The sequence below is a fragment of the Anomaloglossus baeobatrachus genome, unplaced genomic scaffold, assembly GCF_048569485.1.
Source record: "Anomaloglossus baeobatrachus isolate aAnoBae1 unplaced genomic scaffold, aAnoBae1.hap1 Scaffold_291, whole genome shotgun sequence".
Taxonomy (NCBI): Eukaryota; Metazoa; Chordata; class Amphibia; order Anura; family Aromobatidae; genus Anomaloglossus; species Anomaloglossus baeobatrachus.
In genome coordinates, this window is record NW_027442361.1 from 101,967 (window position 1) to 126,204 (window position 24,238).

The following is a 24,238-nucleotide window of genomic DNA, read 5'->3' on the forward strand; positions in this document are numbered from 1 at the left end:
GAGATCTATAATGAAGGGGATCTGTAGACACTGGAGCTGTGTAGTGGGGGGTGGGATTTGTAGATACTGGAGATGTATAATGAAGGGGATCTGTAGACACTGGAGCTGTGTAGTGGGGGAGGGAACTGTAGACACTTGAGATCTATAGTGGGGGAGGATCTGTAGATACTGGAGCTGTATAGTGGGAGGGGAATCTGTAGACACTGGAGCTGTATAGTGGTGGGGCTCAGCAGACACTGGAGCTGTATAGTGTGGGGGGGGGTGGACTGTAGATCTATAGTGGGGGGGGGAATCTGTAGACACTGGAGCTGTATAGTGGTGGGGCTTAGCAGACACTGGAGTTGTATAGTGTGGGGGGGGAGGATCTGTAGATACTGGAGATGTATAGTGGGAGGGGAATCTGTAGACACTGGAGCTGTATAGTGGTGGGGCTCAGCAGACACTGGAGCTGTATAGTGTGGGGGGGGGTGGACTGTAGATCTATAGTGGGGGGGGGGGAATCTGTAGACACTGGAGCTGTATAGTGGTGGGGCTTAGCAGACACTGGAGTTGTATAGTGTGGGGGGGGTGGACTGTAGATCTATAGTGGGGGGGGAATCTGTAGATACTGGAGCTGTATAGAGGGGGGGATCTGTAGATATGAGCTCTTCAGGCAGGCCCAGGACATATCTATGGGAAGACACTACACCTGCTGGCGTCAGCGTTTTGCTGGATCAGGGCTGTCTCGTCCTTGCCGGCCGCTGCTGGCAGGTGCCTGACATTAGGGTGGGGGTGGGGGGGTAGTGTCCACGCTGGAGGCGACCGCTCTGCCCTCCACACATCTCCGAGCTGTGAGCAGAGATCTGCAGATTATGGGTGTGCCCACTATAGATATATAGGCTGCCTGACGTCTCTCTGGGTCCTGCCAGATATAATATATACACCACGTCGCCGCCAGCACTGAGCTAATCAGAAAATTGATCAGAATGAAGGAGGGGACAGCATGTGCGGGACGTGAGGGGAATCCATCATGTGCAGCCACTCTAGAGGACACCAGCAAGCCAGGGGTTAACCACGACCTGCTCCACAGTAGCTGGCAGACAAGGGGTTAAAAGAAACTAGTGCACAACTTGCATATGCTATGCAGAGTACAGTAACCCCACCACCGAGCTCTGCAGAGCATTTCATCACATGCTGCAGAGTGCAGCCCCTAATCATCTACTCCAGGCAGATGTAGCAGAGTTGGATTGATCACTTATCACAGCAGTAGATGTCGCCTGCAGTCCTACGTAACTCCACAGATAACAGTGATGATAAATTCAGCTCTGCTATGTTCGGGGCAGTGCCACTAGCTGGTATAACACCCAAAGCCCCTTTCCTCCTTCTCGTCCGCCTCCTCCTTCTCCCCCTTGTCGCCCCCTTTCACCACCTCTTTGGCATCTCTGATCACCGCCCGCAGGTATTTGGCAGGATAGGTTCTGATCTCAGAGATGTGCCGTGCCAGGTGATGCCCATGGCGGCCACCCAGGAGGAGGTCACATCCGGGCAGGAATGGGTTAGGGCAGGAGCCCTTCAAGAACAAACGGGAAAGCTCCTCCAAGATCCCCAAAAAGCACAAGGCTGCATTATGCCCCTGACTTAGGTACCCCCGTGGCAGCCTCTGATAGGCCTGCAAGACGGTCACCCACACAACATAGGGCCCTGGGGCCCCTTTTTCCTGCAGAATCTTCCCCAAGACACCTTTAGCGGCTCTGAGCACTCTGGAGAGCGCGGGGTGCAGGAACCGCCTCATATATAGCTCTACGCCTGGAAAGCCCACTCTCCACCGACCATCAGCTCCCCAGGGGAGGAGGTGGAAGACCTTAGGAGCTAGCCCATCCTCCGCCACCAAGTCCTCCAGGTACTGAACACCTGGGGGCCAACCCTGGACCTCAACCACAGGAACAAGGTCATAGCGAATCAACAAAGTGGAGGTGGAAAGGAGGATGGAGACGCTGCTACCCCAACGTTCAGCTCCCTGCAGTGTCAGAGGCATCTCGGAAAGACTTGACACCACGGACAGCAGTGCAGCACTGAACCATGTGGACACATCGTGTGGGGAAAGATGTGACGTTGAGAGCTCAGATGGTGCAGAGTCCCAGGCAGAGGATGGCAGGGAGTAGTGGCATGGGCTCGACTGCAAGAGGAGGTCGGGGGATGGAAGGCGGATGATGGGCACTAGAAGGGTGTAAGAAATGTAATGTCCTATAAACGGCGAGGGGGAACCCAAATCCGTGGGAGAGACATCAAGGGAACCGGAGCACAGGCCTCCAGACAGAAGCAGAAATGCATTGGGTGAAGGCAAAGGATGAACTTGAGCTGCAAAAGAAAGAATGAAAAAATTAATACACCCAGTCTCATTCCAATACGATCCCAATCCCAGATCACACTTAACACGAGGAGACCACAGTGAACGGTGCTGAATTCAGCCGAGACCACAGACTAGGAAACCATGAGGACCTTTACTGGGAGAGGCCACAACCACATACACCGGGAACAGGAGCAGAGCCCATAGAGACATGTAGAGGGAGAGTAGAGTTCTATGAGGTGTCCATGAGGACCTTTACTAAGACAGGCCACAACCACATATACCTGGAACGGGAGCAAAGCCCAGAGGGACACAAAGTGCAAAAGTAGAGATTCGTATGAGGTATCCATTAGGACCTCTACTGGGAGAGGCAACAACCACATACACCTGAACAGGAGCAGAGCTCAGAGACATGTAGAAGAAGAGTAGAGACTTGTATGAGGTGTCCATGGGGACGTTTGCTGAAAGCTGTTGACACCGCATTGACGTGAAGTGGACACCAATGGAAACCATTGACACCAAGGTATTTATACAGGAAGCAGCTAAGACCACAGACTTCAACATGTAGCAGTCGAGAGTAGAAAGGGACAACCAAGACTACAGGAAGCTTTGAAGCAAACTTTCAAGACCACAAAGAGCTTCCTTTGGACATAACTTAAACCTTTACTGAGAGTGAGTGACATGACATGGACCATCACTGGAAACAGCGAAGTACACAAGACCTGAACTGAGAACAACTAAGTATATGGGGGACTGTCAGGAACCGCCAGATGGGGGTCTCACAAGATCCACCCGTTGTTCACCAATTTGTCATGACCCCCTTGACGGCAGGTCAATTTCGGTACTGACGTACAATAAGAAAATGAGGCTGCTGAGCTACTAATGCCAACTATTGAAAATCTCCCAGCATGGGTACTGTATATCACAGATTCCTGCTAATGAAATATATATACACCTCGGTACCCCTTACTAGTGGCACTCCAATAATTCTACACATCAATAATTTCCCTGCCACCACCGAACCTTTACAGGTAGCCCAGACACCTGTTCCAAATAGCAAAAGGCTCTTTGGGTTCAGATTTGTGTAAAGAGCAGAAGTAACAAAGCTATTACATTTTATATATTTAATCCGAAAATAGGCAGTGTTTATAAAATATACAAGATGTTACAAAGGGAACAATACAAATACAGTGTAGACAATTACATAAAAATAAAAGGGATAAACATGAAACTTACTAAACTCGTGCCATAGATGTGACATCCGAATTTATGGAGGGAGGGTCCAGTAGAAGATGGTAGACAAACGGGCAGCACCACAGCTTAACTGTGCCCTCCTGAACTGACAAAAGCCAAACATGGGCTTCTGATTTTTATGACCCAAGTTCGCCCTCCCATCTGGGACCTCATTTTATGATACGTTGTGGGCTGTGCCAAGGGGTTCAGAAAAGTTGGTAATTCGAGTTTTTCGCATATCTTTGCCCGTGGGCCACACAGGTGAGAGATATTAGGAGCAGCACGGTGGCTCAGTTGTTAGCACTGTAGTCTTGCAGCGCTGGGGTCCTGGGTTATAATCCCACCAAGGACAACATCTGCAAGGAGTTGGTATGTTCTCCCTGTGTTTGTGTGGGTTTCCTCCGGGTTCTCCGGTTTCCTCCCACACTCCAAAAAGATACAGAGACGGAATTTATATTGTGAGCCCCAATGGGGACAGTGTTGCTAATGTATGTAAAGCGCTGTGGAATTAATAGCGCTATATAAAATAAATATATTAGCGTCAAATTTTATATCTCGATTTTTCATTCGCATAGATACCAAACACAACACATCTAGCATGATTTTATTGGCCAATACCCCATTTGTCGGAATACCAGCGATCACCTAGCAAAGCCAAACGGTGCGCTGCGTTCAGCACTTCTCTGGGATTCTGACAATATGCTTTTCATTTTTCTAGTATTTACGTGGCACCTAAAAACTGTGTTGATAGCTTTTCTACTTAAGAGAACAAAGGAATGTTTTTGTGTGCACAGATTTGGCTTCAGTTGTTCCATCCCCCTGGTCATAAATACCAAACTCCCAGGCTTATCAGATAGGGTCGTCATTGCGATCTGTGCTGGGGTGTGGGGGGGTGGTATAAGGGACCTTAAGAGATTTAACATGACAGGGACGTGAACAGGAAGACCACGAGGGTCATTAACTGGGAGCAGTACACAGGGACCTGTAGTGAAACCACTGTAAATATCGAAGTGTACAAAGCTCCACTGCGAGAACACAGGACCTGTAATGAGAGAAACCAAGGCTGTTGTGTCCCTCACTGGGAATAGCAAAGACCCCAAGGGTGTACTGGAAACAGTGGAGACCTAATATGGGCAAACAGAACCACAGGGCATTATACTGTAGTGGACTACGGGAACAGTCAAAGATCACAGGCACAGCCTAATCCACATGGACTTATAGTAAATGGTAGCCTATATAGTGAACAACTGACCCTTCAGAGGCCTCTACTGTGAAACAGGGAATGATCTGGCAAGAACTTTATTGTAATAAGCCAAGAACCTGTACTGTCGAGGAAAGCCATAAAATGAAATACTTAACCTCTTGACAAGGGATTGTGGGAAATATGTCGATTTGTCTTACATAATTCAGGTTTCAGATCATACACATGACACAGATTTAAGGATGGCTGCCATTTCCTATTTTCCACACCTTGCCTGGAATACAAGGAATGTCCAGATGTAAGACCACCATATAAGGAAAAGACCCACTGGACAAGCTAGAGGACCAACCCACAGATCAGATGACAGCATGGCTTTATCCACTGAAGTCAGACCCGCCCATCAACAGCAACACTGATCTCCTCATTGGATAGCCCATGAACTGTCCCACTAAATGGGCATATCTGAACTTGTGTACGCCCCTAGACTATATCACAGACCGCACGGGTTCTCCTGTTCTGTTTGGTGCCATCTTTACTGTGATCAAGAAGAGATTTCACATCTGACTGTCTGGTGTGATTTCTTTACGCATGTACTTAGTTCACACCAATTAGGCCAGGCAGTAGGCAGCTAGTGATCTCTGGTTAAGAGTTCACCCTAACATTAATGGTGCCCAACGTGGGGCCAATAGACGGAAACACCTGAAATCCTGATGAACCGGCAACTGGAATGGCATGACGTCCTGGACACCCCAGGAATTTGATCACCTCCTAACGAGAGCACGGTAAGTCTGCTGATTTTTCATAATCTGTAGTCTTCCCGTGGTCTCGGGAAAAAGGGCGGGGTGGGGTGGGTGTCACTGATTGCCTAACCGTGTCCGTTTTTTTGGGGGTATCTGTTGACGGGCAGACGGGTCTCACGGCTATTGGCCATATTAATCTTGGACGAACCGTCACATATTCAGTTGCCTGCTGTCTGTTGTGGGTTTGTCTTGAGGGGAGATTGACTGGTAGTTAGGATAGCAACTAGGTTTTTGAGCGGTGTTTGGAAATGTGGAGGACGATCCATGTAGTATGGTATGTGGTTGTTGCCTGATACGCTTTATGGTTCTAGTGGAGACTTAAGTGGTTAATAAGGTTTGGTTCAAAACCTAGAGTGAGCGACTCGGCCTAGTACATTAAGTTGTTGGCACGTGGTCTAGAGTGAATGACTCGACACGGGGCCTAGTAAATTGAGTTTTGGCGCTCGAGGCCTAGAGTGAATGACTCTGCAAGAGGCCAAGAGATAAAGCGAAGGTTTTAATTCGTCAGGTTAGGCACGTGTTTTTCACGGGCTCTCAAATTTGTTGATACGGTTTTCTACAAGGCCTAGTTAAGAGGCTGGTATGTAATGACACAAGATATAGCGCGGTTTTAATTGGTCAGGTTAGGCACGTGTTTTCCACGGGCTATCAAAGCTGGTTAGAGAGGCTAGTTACAAATCCTCCAAAAGAGGCTTGTTAACGGGAGCCTGGGTTAAAAAGGATGGGTAGAAGACATCCAAATGGGGCTTATTACAGGAGCCTGGGTCTTATAGAGGCTGGGTACAGGGCTACATAGAAGCTGGGAACAGGGCTACATAGAGGCCGGGTACGGGGCTAGATTGACACAATTACAAGCCAGGGGTATCTCTGGAGGTGTTTTTGTAAATTACGGAATGCAGAAATCAGACAGAGACCACGTGGCAGTATAAGGAAGGATTTGGAAGTGTGTGATGAAAACTAGAAGTTTTCTTTGGTGTTTCAGTTGTGAGTCATCTCCCCCGTCTTTTTGTTTGTCTGTTGTTTTTATCTGGTCTACATAGAGAAAGATAGCTTGTTTGGTGTGGTTTATCTTGAGAGAAAGATGGGGAACTTGATGGAGTTGTGGTCGGAAAAATCCATATGAGAGTGTTGGGATGTAGGGACTCTAGGCTGCAGTACTGTGATAAACCATGTGCTATTCCTGGTGGCAGCCATGTTAGGTCCGATTTTAAAATGGTGGATGAAGCACATGCATGGTTTAAACAAAGAAAAGGAAGTGAGTCGGGGGATGTGTGAAGAAGATCATGTGCTCTGTAAATGTTTGAACAATAGACTGGGTGGACTACTATATACTTAGTCTAATTATAGATAAAAACACTTATTTTTCTGTCTAAGATTGTGGACATACACATGTGTGTGTGTTTTATTATACACACACACACACACACACACACACACACACACACACACACACTACAGAAAAGAGGGGAGAAAGTTTGAGCAGATGTGAGGTCAGTTTTCCCATCTGCCACATGCTCCTACAGAGGAAAAATCGTGGACGAAGCACATGGTGGCCGAGGCATGTTTGAGACAAAGAAAGGAAGTTAGTGGTTAGAGGTGTGAGATAAACCATGTGCTATTCCTGGTGGCAGCCATTTTTAAGAGAGCATGTGTAAAGTAACCAGAAGACCATAGATTGTTTGAATGTCTGAACAATGGATAGGATGGAGTACTATATACTTGGACAGAAAAAAAATGAGTGTTTTTAACTGTATTTGGACCACGACTTTGGATATCTGAATATGTGTGTGTGTATATATAATGTGTAACAGTGAAAATGTACATCAGATAAACTTGCATGTTTGTTTATGTATTTTATATATTTATGCTATAATTTAAATGGCCACTAGGTGTCACTAGAGTGCAGGCACACTGCTAAACAGTAAGGGGTTACATTAGGTTTCCCTGGTAACGTAGATGGAGAGAGACGGTTGAAAATTTTCAGTCAGGATCTGAGGGACTGCGCAAGAGAAGAACTACTGTCATTTTCCAGTGTTTGGATTCATAGGATTGCCTGTTTTTTTTTTCTTCTTTTTATGGACTGCTTACTCGTTTTTTTTCTTGGAGCTCCTACTGCCCCTGATGAGGGGAATTTATCTGAGTAACTTTTTTTTCTCCAGAAACTGTTTGGACAAAATCATCTAAGAGTGAATCAGAAGCAGTCTGAGGGGACGGACGCCATCTTGGGTGAAGACTTCAGTGAGTAACAATTGACCTGAGACCGATCGGTGTATAATAGTCAGTCAGGGACAGATAGAAAGGATAAAGAAGAAGGAGGATTATTCTACAGATTATTCGCTGAGAAGGAGCTGTGTTTGCTTATCCTGAGGCGTTTGCTCTGAACCGGAAGTTAGTGGAGGTTAAGCTGTGTTGTGCTGATAATAAGACTCTTCTGCCTTTGCTTCATCACACTGTCTGGGGCAGTGAGGTACAGAATATTGAATAGAAGTACACAGTAGAGGTAGAGGTACAGGTATAAAAGGTACATGTACATATATTTACTTGTTTCTGGCTGTATATGGGGAGGTGGCCGGGTACCCTGATTGAATTGTAACCATAAGGGGAGGTGGTTGTAAGATTATATCCTTGGAGGGATCACGTGCCCTTATCTGTAGTAGTGTACCCGGGTAAGCCCCATTAATAGATAAGGGAGGGAGCGATATAGTGGGGGGAAATATAGTCCAGTTCATCCCTACAGACCGACACTTGAAGTCCTCAGAGTTGCATAAACGGTTATTGTTTATTCCGGGCTGTTGTGGCCCATAATTTGTAAGAGAACTGGGTTTTTTTTGTAAAATAATTTTTTTTAGAATTATAAATAAAACTGTTGTTATTCACCATCTTTGTGTCCCTGGGTTTTCCATAGTGCCATCGTATCTTAATAGTCATAACAACTGGCATTCAGTCGTTACATATTTGGCGTAGTCGGCAGGATACGGTGCTCGCTATGGATAACCCCGATCAGGTGGGAGACGCTGTAACACCCCCTGTAGTACTTCACCCTTCTTCCCCCTTGGTGACCAGCAGTGAGCGGCTAATAGGGTGCTCTGCAGTGGGCGCGCTGCTAAATCACCTGGCTAAATTCGATGGGTATAACTTACTGTTCAGTGACTGGGTGGGCCGGCTGAAGAACGCCATTGCCTTGCACAGCGTACACCCCAAACTGCAACCTGAGGTCGCTCTGAATGCTCTAGAAGGGGATGCCCGCAAGGTTGTTCTGCTGAAACCAGAAGGCCAGCGGAAGACAGTGGATGAAATAATTCAGGTCTTGGAAAAGGCTTTTGACCATGTAGTAGCGGCCGGACAACTGCGAGTACAGTTTTTCGCTCGTACCCAGAGGAGCGGAGAAAGTCTGATCCAGTATGGCATCGCACTGGAAGAATTGCATCAGGAAATTAAGAAGAAGTCGAATGTAACGGTGGGCGCTGAGGCCGAGGTTGATCGCATTTTACGGGATCAGTTCATTGAGGGGCTCCAAAATGAGATGTTAAGGAGTGAACTACTACTGAAGGCAAGGAGTACCCCTGGTGTTACCTACGCTGAAATACAAGAAGAGGCAGTGGCAAGGACCCTGGAGGTGAAGCCTGCCCCTAAATGGAGTAACATGCAGGTGGTCGACACAAGGGAATTGAGTCGTGACCCTGTCCAGGTACAGCTAGCAGCCTTGCAGAAGACTGTGGAGGGTCTGGCGGAACAGATGCAACAAATTCGGGCTCAGGGGATGCCTCCTACTTACCCAGCACCAATGGACCCTTGTGCTCCCATGCCTAGACAAATATCGCCTCATATGTTGGAGATGCAGTCACGGCGTTATACACAACAAGGAACAATGGCCCGCCCCAGATCAGAGGCAGCAAGAAGTGAGATGAGAGGGCCTCTTCAGTGTTGGAGATGCAGAGGGCTTGGACATCTGCAACGAGATTGCCGGAGGGGCAGAACAGAAGAAACTGCGACGGCGGTAAAAGGGAAGCCCTCGCTGTAGCTGGGCATACGGCGAGGCAGGACCGAGAACCAATGCCCGAACTCTGCTCAGAAGATCTGATTGCGGAGAGTCCTGTACTGGAGGTACAGTTTGCTGGGAAGAAAGTGGTGTGCCTGGTAGACACTGGATCAGAGGTGACAACTATGCCGGTAGAATATTTCCAGACGTACTTCAAGGAGGCTGCTAAACCAGAATCGGGGCATTTATTAAAACTGAAAGCGGCTAACAATGAAGAAATTCCAGTAGCGGATATCGCATGGATGAAGGTGCAGCTGTGCGGACAGGAGGTGGGAACCAAGGGAGTTATACTCGTGAAGACGCAGGCAAGGCCAAATCTCCCGGTGGTCCTAGGGATGAATATCCTGAGGGAACTGGATTCTCTTCTGTTTGAGCGCGATGGCCCAGGATACTGGAAAAGAGCAACAACTCATAAGGTCACGCAGAGGGCCCTACAGCAGGTTGTCCGTTTGTGTGGCATACAGAAGAGTTCAGCAGGAGGAAGAGCAGTGGGAGCGGTGTTCGTCCCACGTGGCCCTGCTGTAACTATAGCTCCGGGTCAGGAGAAGCTGGTGTTTATGCCGGTGGGGACCCATAGGAAGCTTAACGGTCTGGAAGTAATTCTGGAGCCTGTGAGACAGTCAGAGCATGGAGGGCTTCATGATCGCCAGGACGCTAGTCACTGTACAAAATGGGAGGGTGCCGGTTCGGTGCCTGAATTTGCAGAGCCATGAGGCGACTTTGATGGCGGGCTCAAAACTGGCCGATGTGTATGTGTGCGGTGGAGAAGTTCTCCACAAGAATCAGTTCACGTTGACAGCGAACCGCCAGACTGCTTGGACTCTGTCAATGCAGGCAGCAGAAGAGGAGTCACCTACGCCCATGTGGAATGGTAAGAAGATCATAGAGCTGATGGGGATGGATACAACTCAGCTAACGCCGGAACAGGTGCACCAGCTACAGACTACCCTATGGGAATACCAGTCTGCCTTTTCCAGGAGTGATGAAGACTTTGGCTGCACAAAAGCAGTAGAACACGGGATACCCACAGGGGACGTGGCCCCAATCCGAGAGAGATATCGCCAGATTCACCCAAATCTTTATCAGGAGGTCAAGAGTATGTTAGCGCAAATGTTGGATAATGGCGTGATCCGCCCGAGTCAGAGTCCCTGGGCTGCGCCCGTTATACTAGTTCAGAAGAAGGTCGGGTCCATACGGTTTTCTGTTGATTACCGCAAGCTGAACGCGCAGACCGTGCGTGACTCATACCCGTTGCCAAGGATTGAGGGGTCTCTGTCTGCTCTGGGAAAGGCTAAATACTTCTCCACATTGGACCTGGCTAGTGGCTATTGGCAGGTACCCATGGCAGATAAGGATCGTCAAAAAACAGCTTTCATCCTACCAATGGGACTCTGAGTTTAATCGAATGCCTTTCGGACTGACTAATGCCCCGGCCACATTTCAGCGACTGATGGAGTACTGTCTAGGTGATTACAATTTTGAATCTGTATTGATATATCTGGACGATGTAATTATATTTGGAGATTCGTTTGAGGGTCACCTGAGGAAGCTCCGGCAAGTGCTACACCAGCTAAAAGACAATGGCCTCAAGATCAAACCCAAGAAGTGTCGCTTGTTCCAGACCCAGATTGAATATCTGGGACATGTGGTGTCAGCGGATGGGGTGCGTCCGACCGAGAGCAAGATAGAGGCTATCCAGGAGTGGCCCACCCCCAGGACTGTGAGAGACGTACGGGCCTTCCTCGGTTTGGCCGGATACTATCGTCGGTTTGTGAAGGACTTCGCTAAGATGTCTGAACCATTGAATGAGTTATTGAGGGGGACATCTCAGGGCCCCAGGAATCAGCCTATTCGATGGACCAACCGACATCAAGCGTTCGATCAAATTCGGACTGCTCTCGTACAACCACCTCTGTTGGCATATGCTCGCTTTGACCGACCCTTTACTCAGTGTACAGCAAATGGCAATAAGGTTAAAATATAACTTTTAATTAAGTCTTATTAAAAACGACTCATGGTCTATTATTCACCCGTGCATGGTATCACACAAATTTTAGACAAACACAGACAATTGGGTATTCAATCCCAGGAGATATTGAAAAAACCTCCACTGGAGAAAGATAGATCAGATATCAATTACTCCTATGGTATCTTATTATCAAGTATTTTTATCCAAGGGTAGTGTAATGAAACACAATATCTGCTTGTTACCTCAAATTGCTGTTTTACCTCTGGCAGAAATGGGGTATGACAATTCACCCATCCTCTCTGGCAGAGAAAATTAAAAAGATATTACCTTAATGGGACATGATGCTCAATGTAAATTCAGCCCAAAGGTAATCATTAGAATAAGCTCAATGCCCTCCTTTTTCCCAACGCGTTTCCTCTTATCGATTCATCAGGGGAAATATTAAATGGAGGCTGTGGTATAGAAAAGACAAAATGAGCTAATACCCAGTCTAAGTAGTGCTCAAATAGAGTAAAATCATTGCTATATATATCCCCAAATCATAAGCAGATGTTACCTTATTTAGAGTAGCATAGGACCTATATTGCCCTAGGTGTGAGCTTCATAACACACCGGGTCCGGGGACCACACCTCTTATGGAGTCCACATAAAATGCCGGAAACGCCGGTCTTTTCATCTCTGGCCCTATATAGCCTCATTTTCAAAATCGCGCGCCATGTGACGTCAGTCACATGACCGCCGAGTCAAGCACCACGTCATTCTTACCTGCCATGTGACCACCGCGTCATAAGTCCCGATCACATGCTCAGGTCAGTTCCTGCTCAAATCAAGTTAACTAAGAACTGGACTTGGGGGCGTGGTAACAATGACCATGTGACCGCGTCATTGTGATCAGAACCCAGCATGCATTTGAGCAGGAACTGACCTGAGCATGTGATTGGGACTTATGACGCGGTGGTCACATGGCAGGTAAGAATGACGTGGTGCTTGACTCGGCGGTCATGTGACTGACGTCACATGGCGCGCGATTTTGAAAATGAGGCTATATAGGGCCAGAGATGAAAAGACCGGCGTTTCCGGCATTTTATGTGGACTCCATAAGAGGTGTGGTCCCCGGACCCGGTGTGTTATGAAGCTCACACCTAGGGCAATATAGGTCCTATGCTACTCTAAATAAGGTAACATCTGCTTATGATTTGGGGATATATATAGCAATGATTTTACTCTATTTGAGCACTACTTAGACTGGGTATTAGCTCATTTTGTCTTTTCTATACCACAGCCTCCATTTAATATTTCCCCTGATGAATCGATAAGAGGAAACGCGTTGGGAAAAAGGAGGGCATTGAGCTTATTCTAATGATTACCTTTGGGCTGAATTTACATTGAGCATCATGTCCCATTAAGGTAATATCTTTTTAATTTTCTCTGCCAGAGAGGATGGGTGAATTGTCATACCCCATTTCTGCCAGAGGTAAAACAGCAATTTGAGGTAACAAGCAGATATTGTGTTTCATTACACTACCCTTGGATAAAAATACTTGATAATAAGATACCATAGGAGTAATTGATATCTGATCTATCTTTCTCCAGTGGAGGTTTTTTCAATATCTCCTGGGATTGAATACCCAATTGTCTGTGTTTGTCTAAAATTTGTGTGATACCATGCACGGGTGAATAATAGACCATGAGTCGTTTTTAATAAGACTTAATTAAAAGTTATATTTTAACCTTATTGCCATTTGCTGTACACTGTTCTATTCCTTGGTAATAATTTTCACAAACGACCCTTTACTCTGTATACAGATGGAAGTCTGCATGGACTGGGAGCAGTGTTGGCCCAAGAGCAAGAGGGACGGGAGACGGTTGTCGCGTATGCCAGCCGGTCCTTAAGGGACACTGAGCGCAACCCTGATAAATATAGTTCGTTCAAATTGGAGAGGTTAGCCCTGGTGTGGGCCATGACTGAGGGTCGGAGGTTCTTGTAATGACAGACAATAACCCGCTAGCTCATCTGGAGAACGCCAAACTGGGCGCGTTAGAACAGCGATGGGTGGTGCGAATGTCCAAATTTAATTACCGGATTCGGTTCCGGTCCGGCAAAGAGAACTCCAACGCGGATGCCCTGTCACGGGTAACGCGACATGCGCCAGGGCGTGAGGTAGACGAAGATCTCGAGGATACCGAGATTCCTGACCTGAGGCGATTACCTGAATTTGTAGATCTGGCACGTTCAAGTGGGGTGGTGACACGAGTAGCCAGATTGCTGGGGAAGACTCGTCAAGAATGGGCTGATCTACAGAACGCAGACCCTGGGCTGTCACGAGTAAGGCTATGTCCGCACGTTGCTTTTTACCTGCTTTTTTGCTGCTTTTTCAACTGCAGCGTTTAATGCCAAAATGGTTGTGTTCTGCTTTTCAAGCAAAGTCTATGGGAATTTGGGTTTCTTGTCCGCACTATGCAGTTCAAACTGCAGCCTTTTTGTTGCAGAACTTTGGTCAAAAACTCAGCTTTGCAGTGCAAAACCCAAATGGCAAAAACAATTGACATGTCAGTTGTTTTTACCAATAGAGTCCATAGCACTACCGGGTTTACCCCTTACATGATGATGTTTGGGCGGCCTGGGAGGGAGGTCGAGGAACTGAACTTGTCAGTACCTGGGGAACTCGAGTATCGCACAGCCAGTGAATGGGTTCAGAGTCACCAATGGAAGCTGCGAGAAATCCACAGGATAGTGGGGGAACGAGTGCGGGACCATCCCCATCGAGATCGTGGACTGGTGCATGGAGATGAGTTCCTAGTGGGCGATAGGGTGCTTGTACGAGTTACTCGCCCAGGTGGAAAGTTGGACGATCAGTGGGAGGCTACACCTTGCACTGTGGTGGACAGACCATTTACAGGGGGAAGTGTGTACACTGTGATCCCTGAAGGATGTGTCGAGCCGCGTCGTACGTTGCACCGGAACTGGTTGAAAAGGTGCATCTCCGACACACCTACATGCCCACCTGTCTCACTTGATCCACCAATCACGGGTCGGCCAAATAACCTTGTGTGTGACTGCTGTGATGATTTCAGCAACGTGGCACCAGATGACCTAGATCCGGCATTGCAGATTCCAGTTGTTCCAGAGCTACCTCTAAGTGTCGTTGCTCCGCCAGACATGGAAATCACTCCCACAAACACGACAGGTACTGAATTACGAAGATTTGAAAGGAGTACGGCTGGTGTTCCTCCGATATGGTACAACCCTGAAAAATATGTACTGCATGTAAGATGTAGAAATTGATTTGTCGGGACGCCAAATCTTAAGTGGGGTGGAGTGTAACAGGGTGAAAATGTACATCAGATAAACTTGCATGTTTGTTTATGTATTTTATATATTTATGCTATAATTTAAATGGCCACTAGGTGTCACTAGAGTGCAGGCACACTGCTAAACAGTAAGGGGTTACATTAGGTTTCCCTGGTAACGTAGATGGAGAGAGACGGTTGAAAATTTCAGTCAGGATCTGAGGGACTGCGCAAGAGAAGAACTACTGTCCTTTTCCAGTGTTTGGATTCATAGGATTGGCTGTTTTTTTTTTCTTCTTTTTATGGACTGCTTACTCGTTTTTTTTTTCTTGGAGCTCCTACTGCCCCTGATGAGGGGAATTTATCTGAGTGACTTTTTTTTCTCCAGAAACTGTTTGGACAAAATCATCTAAGAGTGAATCAGAAGCAGTCTGAGGGGACGGACGCCATCTTGGGTGAAGACTTCAGTGAGTAACAATTGACCTGAGATCGATCGGTGTATAATAGTCAGTCAGGGACAGATAGATAGAAAGGATAAAGAAGAAGGAGGATTATTCTACAGATTATTCACTGAGAAGGAGCTGTGTTTGCTTATCCTGAGGCGTTTGCTCTGAACCGGAAGTTAGTGGAGGTTAAGCTGTGTTGTGCTGATAATAAGACTATTCTGCCTTTGCTTCATTACACTGTCTGGGGCAGTGAGGTACAGAATATTGAATAGAAGTACACAGTAGAGGTACAGGTATAAAAAGGTACATGTACATATATTTACTTGTTTCTGGCTGTATATGGGGAGGTGGCCGGCTACCCTGATTGAATTGTAAACATAAGGGGAGGTGGTTGTAAGATTATATCCTTGGAGGGATCACGTGCCCTTATCTGTAGTAGTGCACCCGGGTAAGCCCCATTAATAGATAAGGGAGGGAGCGATATAGTGGGGGGAAATATAGTCCAGTTCATCCCTACAGACCGACACTTGAAGTCCTCCGAGTTGCATAAACTGTTATTGTTTATTCCGGGCTGTTGTGGTCCATAATTTGTAAGAGAACTGGGGTTTTTTTGTAAAATAATTTTTTATTTTTAAAATAATTTTTTTTAGAATTATAAATAAAACTGTTGTTATTCACCATCTTTGTGTCCCTGGGTTTTCCATAGTGCCATCGTATCTTAATAGTCATAACAACTGGCTGTCAGAGTTCCGGGATTTCCTGTTTTCTTCTGAAGGATCTTGCCCTTTGTTAACATGGAGTTTTCTGTTCTGTTGCCCCACTTCCTGTTCATCTGTTTTAAAGCCGCCCCTAAGCTTAGTCTAGTTGCCTGAGTATACTGCTTCCTGTGTGCTCCTGCCCTGCTGCTCTCATCTCCTGATTGCGGTTTGGATCCTGTTGAAACACCCGACACCAGCTCTGGACTTCACCTGTCTCATCAAGCTGTGCTCGGACTTTGTCTGCCGTCTCTGGTCGGCACTTCTGCCCGGTCCCTTCCGTTTCATATCCACCCTAGGACTCACATCACGTACGGACATTTTTTGGACTATACCTGTTGCCCTTTTGTGTCCCGGCTGCTGCGCATTTAGGCCTTCTGGGGTGATTGCCAGACAGCCCCTGTATAGGGGTTCGCTCCTGGTGGTCTCCCTGGGGGAGTCCGGTGCGCGGTCCCGGGAATTCCCCTTTGCTCCGAACCCGGCAGGTATTTACTATGTGTATGTTCTACTGTGTATATTCTGCTCTGTGTACATATTGTGGTTACATATTATAAAACGTCTTTGCACCAAATATATATATATATATATATATATATTATATATATAAAATAATAAATAATCACAGACAATAGAATATAGGGGGGAGATAGTTGAGCAAACAAAAAAACCAAAAAACAAAACAAAAACAGTTTACCCTCCCACATGCTTCCTTAGAAAAAAGAAAAGGAAATCATGTGCTGTGGTGGCCATCTTTTCACATCTAGTGAAACTGACAAAACTGCACCCACTGAATAACATGAAGTGTTAGTAAGGGTAACTGCACATATTGATAAAGTAATATTTGGTAGTTGGGACAGTCATAAAAGAATATCAAATTAGTAGGAAATTAGATAAAATAAGTATTTGCAGTGTGAGACTTATGGATCAATATGTTAAAGTCCATTACAATATTGAAAATGATAGATTAGGAAAGCATTAAGATAAAAATTCTTAAATAACGTACCTTTGCAGTAGAGGTCATGATAAATAAGTAAATAATAAATATTCCAGTTATGGATCTGATAGACTGATCCTGAGAGTTTCATGTTTAAAAAAAAATAAAAAAAAAATCAATCAATAAAAGATATATATGTTCAAGGGAGGAGAGAGATTTGGCTTCTTAACGTGTCCAACAGAAGGAGAAGGCCTGTTTGATTTTGGCCTTAGTGTGTGGAGAAAAAAACAGGTTCTCCCAGTTTGTAGGAAAGAGAATTGAAGTTTTTTCACCTTGCGGGGGAGGAGGGGGGGGGTAGTCCTATCTATTTACATTTCACCTTACAGGGGGTTTCTTGTGAAAAGAGCAGCCCAAGCATGTTTATGTTTCTTTAAAAAAAAAAAAAAAAAGCGAAAGGTTGAAGTCATTGAAATGGATTTCCATTATAAGATTATACATAACATAATATTTATGGTGTTCCCGGTTAGGTACAATCTACACATTGTGACTTTTATGCCTAAATGTAGAGCTCCGGGGCCACACACTTTTTGAATCTAATTAGGCTTTGGATAATAGATTCAAAAAGGGGGGAAAGATGATGTGGAAAGAAACACCTATTTTTAAGGTTTTAATTTGTTCATCGATTGAGTTTTTCTATTAAGTAATTTTTATATTTTTATCTGTAAGGATGATACAGCAGTCACACATATATCTCATGATTGCTTTGAAGTAACAAGAATTGTCAGGTTTTGAACATGTCTGAGACGATTCCATTACTAATGCAGATTTTGAGTTTTTCTGTAGATGGATCCAGATACCAAGATGCTGGTTGATTCTGCACTGGATATGCTGAGGTTACACAACATGAGGTAATAAAGCCGGACCACTCGCTCCTCTCCCATCAGAATAGGAGAACGAGATGAAGATTTGCGATCACTGTGGTTTGTAGAGTGGAGGGGTGTAAGAGTCAAATGTGGATATAGGCAGCAGATCTTTTATAGTGTGACGTGATAAACCTATAAAGACCATACAGTGGGTATGAGCCCAGGTGGAGGCTCTCCTGTTATCAAAGGAGGCGGTGACGGAGCCGGAGGAGATGCTCTCACAGGTGCAGACAACAAAGAAGCAGTGAATGGGCCTAGAGTTGAAAGTCCTTTACCAATGCAGACCAGTACCATTCCTCGGTGGCACCTGTCACGTCGTCCGTGACATCTCTCACTCCTTGTGTTCTTAAATCCTTACAGGAACAAGCGATTCAGCAAGGAACGACGTGTGAGACGCAGGGAGCCAGTGACTGAGGAAGGTCTGTGGATAAAGGGCGGTAAGCTTTCTCTGCCATGAGCACTCTACTCAATAATGGCCCAAGTAATCAATGAATGCACGTGACAAAGACTGTTATAAGTGTTGTTGTGGACAATATATGGGCAGCACCAGTGCTTCAGTACCCAGGTGGCCAGACACATCCAGTCTTGTAAGACCTGTGCTTAATACAAGATAGAGAAACTAAAGACCTCGTAGAAACACCCCCCTCATCCGCTCTACTGCTTCGGTGATTGAAGATTAGTCATATAAACCTACACATGGTTTGTATGAGATTGTGCGTGTTGTGTGAATTTCTTTTGAGGCCTGCTCTGAAACATATCCAGTATGGAAAACGTTACTGCTGAAAAACTCATGATGTTAGTGGTATGTAAAAATGAAGTTCCTAAAAGTGGTAAAGTACATGTTCTATAGCAGAGATCATGATCTGGGGATTAGTAGCTCTTTTGAACTGGCTAAATTAAAGGGGGTGTTACACGCAGCGATATCGCTAGCGATATCGCTGGTGACAGCACCCACCCCCGTCGTTTGTGCGTCACGGGCAAAAATCGCTGCCCGTGGTGCACAAAATAGTTTGGAGCAGTCACACGTACTTACCTGCCTAGCGACGTCGCTGTTGCCGGCGAACCGCCTCCTTTCTAAGGGGGCGATTTGTGCGGTGTCACAGCGACGTCACTAAGCGGCCGCCCAATAGAAGCGGAGGGGCGGAGATGAGCTGCCGTAACATCCCACCCACCTCCTCCTTCCGCATTGCCGGCGGCCGCAGGTAAGCTGCAGTTCGTCGTTCCCGAGGTGTCACACGTAGCGATGTGTGCTGCCTCAGGAACGACTAACAACCTGCGTGCTCAACAATTAACGATTTTTTAAAAATGAACGACGTGTCAATGATGGAAGATTTGGTGAGTATTTTCCATCGTTAACAGTCGTTCCTAGCTGTCACACGCAACAACGTCGCTAACGATGCTGGATGTGCTTCACGGAATCCGTGACCCCGGCGATATATCGTTAGATCAGTCGTTGCGTGTAACGCCGCCTTTACGGTCCTCACCTGCCGATGCCCCTGATGAACCAGTCTGCCATTGTGAAAAGGGGAGAAACACGTTGGGCTTCTTTCAAGCTAAGTGTTTAACAAATATGCGTTTATATTTTTATTAGCCTGAGTGTGAATTGGACAGTGGAGGGTCTATGATTGCACAAGATCTCCTGACTTTACCTGGCCTTATTATTATTTTTATACAGTGGGTACATGTTATACATGTGAAATATTCAATTTGTTTTAGGGTTTGGTCCTTGAATTTTGCTGTATCATATTGACTTAAGCTACCAAACAGCTATGTAAATACAGAGTTTGAATATTTAATCTTTGGGAATGAATTGGATATATATAATTGCATATTGCCGCCTCTTTATCCCCGGTATCTCACGGTTTCTATATTCCCTCACTGACATTAGCAGCACGTATTAGCTTAGCAGTGTACGGATAGGGAGGGCGAGCCGTCGGTGAGCGGGGGCGCCAATTCGCCTTACAGGGTGCCGACCTACGCTGCGAGGTAGGGAGAGTTTAGGGCTATTGCCCCAATCCCTGCCCCCTCCTTTACTGGAATATCTAATTGTGTCTATAGTTACTCACATGGGTGGATGTTGTTTGGAATTTTAAGGATTATAACATAAACATGTAACGATCCACAAGATAATGGTGGACGCTGCAAATCATGTAACAAATGTTAATTATCCTTTTCCTTAATAATTAGATCTTTATATAAGATATTTTTAGTTTAGCACGTGGAACGTGATTATATTTCTCACAGATACTGCAGATACAGTGTGATATCCTGACCAGTGATGTATGAGCCGTATACAACTGCGTATATAGTGTGTTACACATGTGTATCCTCCAATTCCAGATCCTAAATCCGTGTCAGGAGCACGTGGTCTCCAGCCAGGAGACTGGGTGACCCTAAAAAAACAAGTGAAAAAGAGCCATGAGTCAGAATCAGATGAGCCGCTCCAGCTTTTCCCAACCACTGCAACTTCCATGAAGCTTGAGGGAAAACCCATCTGGAGACAACAGCCGCTGTAAAGAGTCATCGTACTAGCAGAATGAGGGTCACAACACACATAGTGCTGGATTATCTCACATAGAACCTTATGGAGAATTTCTAGATTGGGGATGATACATTGGAGATAACCATGATAAGGGAACAATGGGTACAGGAACATTACACAAATAAGGGCTCATGGTGGGAACAACATTATCATCTGACTTGAAGCAGCTCATTAGTTTAAGGGTTTAAGTGACTTTTTAAGGGTAACATACACCTGTAGGTAACTGGTATTGTGTTATTTGTTGGTATTTGAAGCCGTAAAAGTGCAACTCTGTGTTAAGCTGGTGTCACACACAGCGACGACGACGACAACGACGTCGCTGCTACGTCACCATTTTCTGTGACGTTGCAGCGACGTCCTGTCGCTGTGTGTGACATCCAGCAACGACCTGGCCCCTGCTGTGAGGTCGCCGGTCGTTGCTGAATGTCCAGCTTCATTTTTTGGTCGTCACTCTCCCGCTGTGACACACACATCGCTGTGTGTGACAGCGAGAGAGCGACGAAATGAAGCGAGCAGGAGCCGGCACTGGCAGCTGCGGTAAGCTGTAACCAGCGTAAACATCGGGTAACCAAGGGAAGACCTTTCCCTGGTTACCCGATATTTACCTTCGTTACCAGCCTCCGCTCTTGCAGCCAGCGCCGGCTCCTGCTCTGTGCACATGTGGCTGCAGTACGCATCGGGTAATTAACCCGATGTATACTGTAGCAAGGAGAGCAAGGAGCCAGCGCTAAGCAGTGCGCGCGGCTCCCTGCTCTCTGCACTGTGACATGTAGCTGCAGCACACATCGGGTTAATTAACCCGATGTGTACTGTACCTAGGAGAGCAAGGAGCCAGCGCTAAGCGCGGCTCCCTGCTCTCTGCACATGTAGCACAGCGACGTTATGATCGCTGCTTCTGCTGTGTTTGACAGCTAAGCAGCGATCATAACAGCGACTTACAAGGTCGCTGTTACGTCACCGAAAATGGTGACGTAACAGCGACGTCGCTGTCGCTTAGTGTGAACACAGCTTTACTGAAGGTAATCGGATCCATGTGTAAGGGAAATCTTGTTAAAGGCCTCCTGCTGATAGATTACGGACCCGAGACAAGAAGAGATCCATTAGTGTGATACAATTAGGTCTATTCAGGTAGAAAAGTCTCAAAGACGTGGACAGCACTCAGATGTTGACTGAGAATCAGTCTTTTAGAAACAGTAATGCTAAAAGCTGCAGCATAACGGTAAGAAGCTTATTCTTGCAATTGCCTTACTCTTTCTAATCGATTAATCTAAAAATCTGGGTGAGCTCTTCAGCATTAAATAGTCTGTTCTAAGGACTGGGACGTTACCTATGCCTCTGTGAACTGTGTGTGCGGGATGTAATCAACTCTCTAATCAACAGTCTTCACCAGTAGGGGCAAAGGCTTAGTAATGCTTGTATAGCAGATAGCAAAATGAAAAAAGTTGCAGTTAAAGCTTTAGAGCTGATCGGATGTGTTAGAGGACCAAGGTAGGGTCAGAAGGTTAATAAAGTATTTAGGGGGGACTGTTGAGGAGAGTTATAAGTAGAGTTGAGCGCGGTTCGTGGTTCGTGGTTCTCCAGTTCGCGGCTCGAGTGATTTTGGGGCATGTTCTAGATCGAACTAGAACTCGAGCTTTTTGCAAAAGCTCGATAGTTCTAGAAACGTTCGAGAACGGTTCTAGCAGCCAAAAAACAGCTAAATCCTAGCTTGGTTTCTGCTGTAATAGTGTAAGTCACTCTGTGACTCACACTATTATGACATTTCAGTGTATAGTGTGCGTGAACAGCGCCTTCAGATCACTGCTGTTTCTATAATGGCGATCGCCATTTTTTTTTTTTTTTTTTCTTGTCTTCCTTCCCTAAGCGCGCGCGTCTTGTGGGGCGGGCCAGCATGTCAGCCAATCACAGACACACACACACCTAAGTGGACTTTGAGCCAGAGAAGCAACGGCATGTGTGATAGGATCTGCATGTCACATGTCCCTGCATTATAAAACCGGACATTTTCTTCACGAACGCCATTATCTGCCTTCTGCGTCTTTGGTGTCAGACATCAGTGTCGCAGCTCCGTCCTCCTGAGTCCTATAGCCGATACAGCTGTATGCGCTGCATACACAGCGTTAGACAGCTTAGGGAGAGCACATTCTAGCAGTCCTTTTAAGGGCTCAAAGCGGCAGGGTCAGAGAGCCATAAGTGACAGGTCCTGCAAACAGCAACAGCGTCTGTGTAGCCCAGGTCAGGGATTTCCTCCCTGCATTTCACCATTAGGAGGGAATAGAAAGGCAGGCTTCCATTCCTCTACCCAGACCCACAATCCTGCCACTGTACCCTCCTGTCCTCTGCACACTCCAACTCATTCTAAGTAAGCCATTATACTAGCAAACACTCAGTGTACCTAGTGGCATCCTAAACGTGGCTATTGGACTTTGCTATAGTCCCACTAGTGCAAAGACATTTGCAGAGCACATCTGCCTGCATTGCACACTACAACTTTTTTAAACTAAGCAATTTTACTAGCAAACACTCAGTGTACCTAGTGGCATCCTATACGTGGCTATTGGACTTTGCTATAGTCCCACTAGTGCAAAGACATTTGCAGAGCACGTCTGCCTGCGTTGCACACTACAACTTTTTTAAACTAATCAATTTTACTAGCAAACACTCAGTGTACCTAGTGGCATCCTAAACGTGGCTATTGGACTTTGCTATAGTCCCACTAGTGCAAAGACATTTGCAGAGCACATCTGCCTGCATTGCACACTACAACTTTTTTAAACTAAGCAATTTTACTAGCAAACACTCAGTGTACCTAGTGGCATCCTATACGTGGCTATTGGACTTTGCTATAGTCCCACTAGTGCAAAGACATTTGCAGAGCACGTCTGCCTGCGTTGCACACTACAACTTTTTTAAACTAAGCAATTTTACTAGCAAACACTCAGTGTACCTAGTGGCATCCTATACGTGGCTATTGTACTTTTGTCAATTCACAGTATTGGAACGTTATTTGCAGCACGTCTGCCTGCATTGCACACTCAAACTTTTTTAAACTCAGCCATTATACTAGCAAACACTCACTGTACCTAGTTGTATCCTAAACGTGGCTATTGTACTTTTGTCAATTCACACTACTGCAAATCTATGTGCAGCACCTCTGCATGACAACCTCGTGCTCTGTTTTTAATAAGCTATAATGATAGCACAAAATACTGCCATTTAGTGGCATCATAGAACTGGCTGTTGTATTCCATTAGTGCCCCACTGGTGACAAGCTATTTCTAGCACCTCTACATCACACCCTCATGCACATTTTGCTACGCTAATGTTATAGCAAACTCATGGAATTCATTGCTGCATTTCATAATTCGGAGGGATAGAAAGTCAGGCTTCCTTTAGCTTTTCCTTCTGTTCATAGACAGCATCTCCAAGACAAATTTCCCCTCCACGTCTAAGTGTGGAGAGGCAGCTAGTGCGCATGCGTGTGCCGATGTACCCCAGCTGCAGCATAATTACAGTGTTTCGCCTAGTGAGTATGCTCAGCCTGACTGTGCCATTCCTGACGCTAAGTTTTCATTTCGGGATACAGCGCATGCTCCCACACTAAGTGTGAAAAGCCTCTTTGCACAGGTGCTTGCATTCCGTGCCGGGTATAAGTCCTGTTTTGGGCATAGACACCATGCTAAAGCTGATAGTCTTTTTTCAGAGACTGTATTTCATGCTACTGAGCATGCTCAGGCACTTCCTGCATCAGAGACTAGGTCCGGTAATGAACTCTTTGG

At 46.1% G+C, this 24,238-nt stretch overlaps 1 protein-coding gene across 1 annotated transcript in view; it reads right to left on the reverse strand.

Moving 5' to 3' along the window:
* Nucleotides 1–593: 593 nt before the first annotated feature.
* Nucleotides 594–24,238, reverse strand: part of LOC142266789 (nucleotidyltransferase MB21D2-like) — a 71,112-nt gene continuing 47,467 nt past the window's right edge. Inside the window, exon 3 of the mRNA XM_075332321.1 lies at nt 594–2,337. Coding sequence (XP_075188436.1) covers nt 1,328–2,337 — 1,010 coding nt within the window. The 3' untranslated portion in view covers nt 594–1,327. The remainder of the gene's footprint in view (nt 2,338–24,238) is intronic.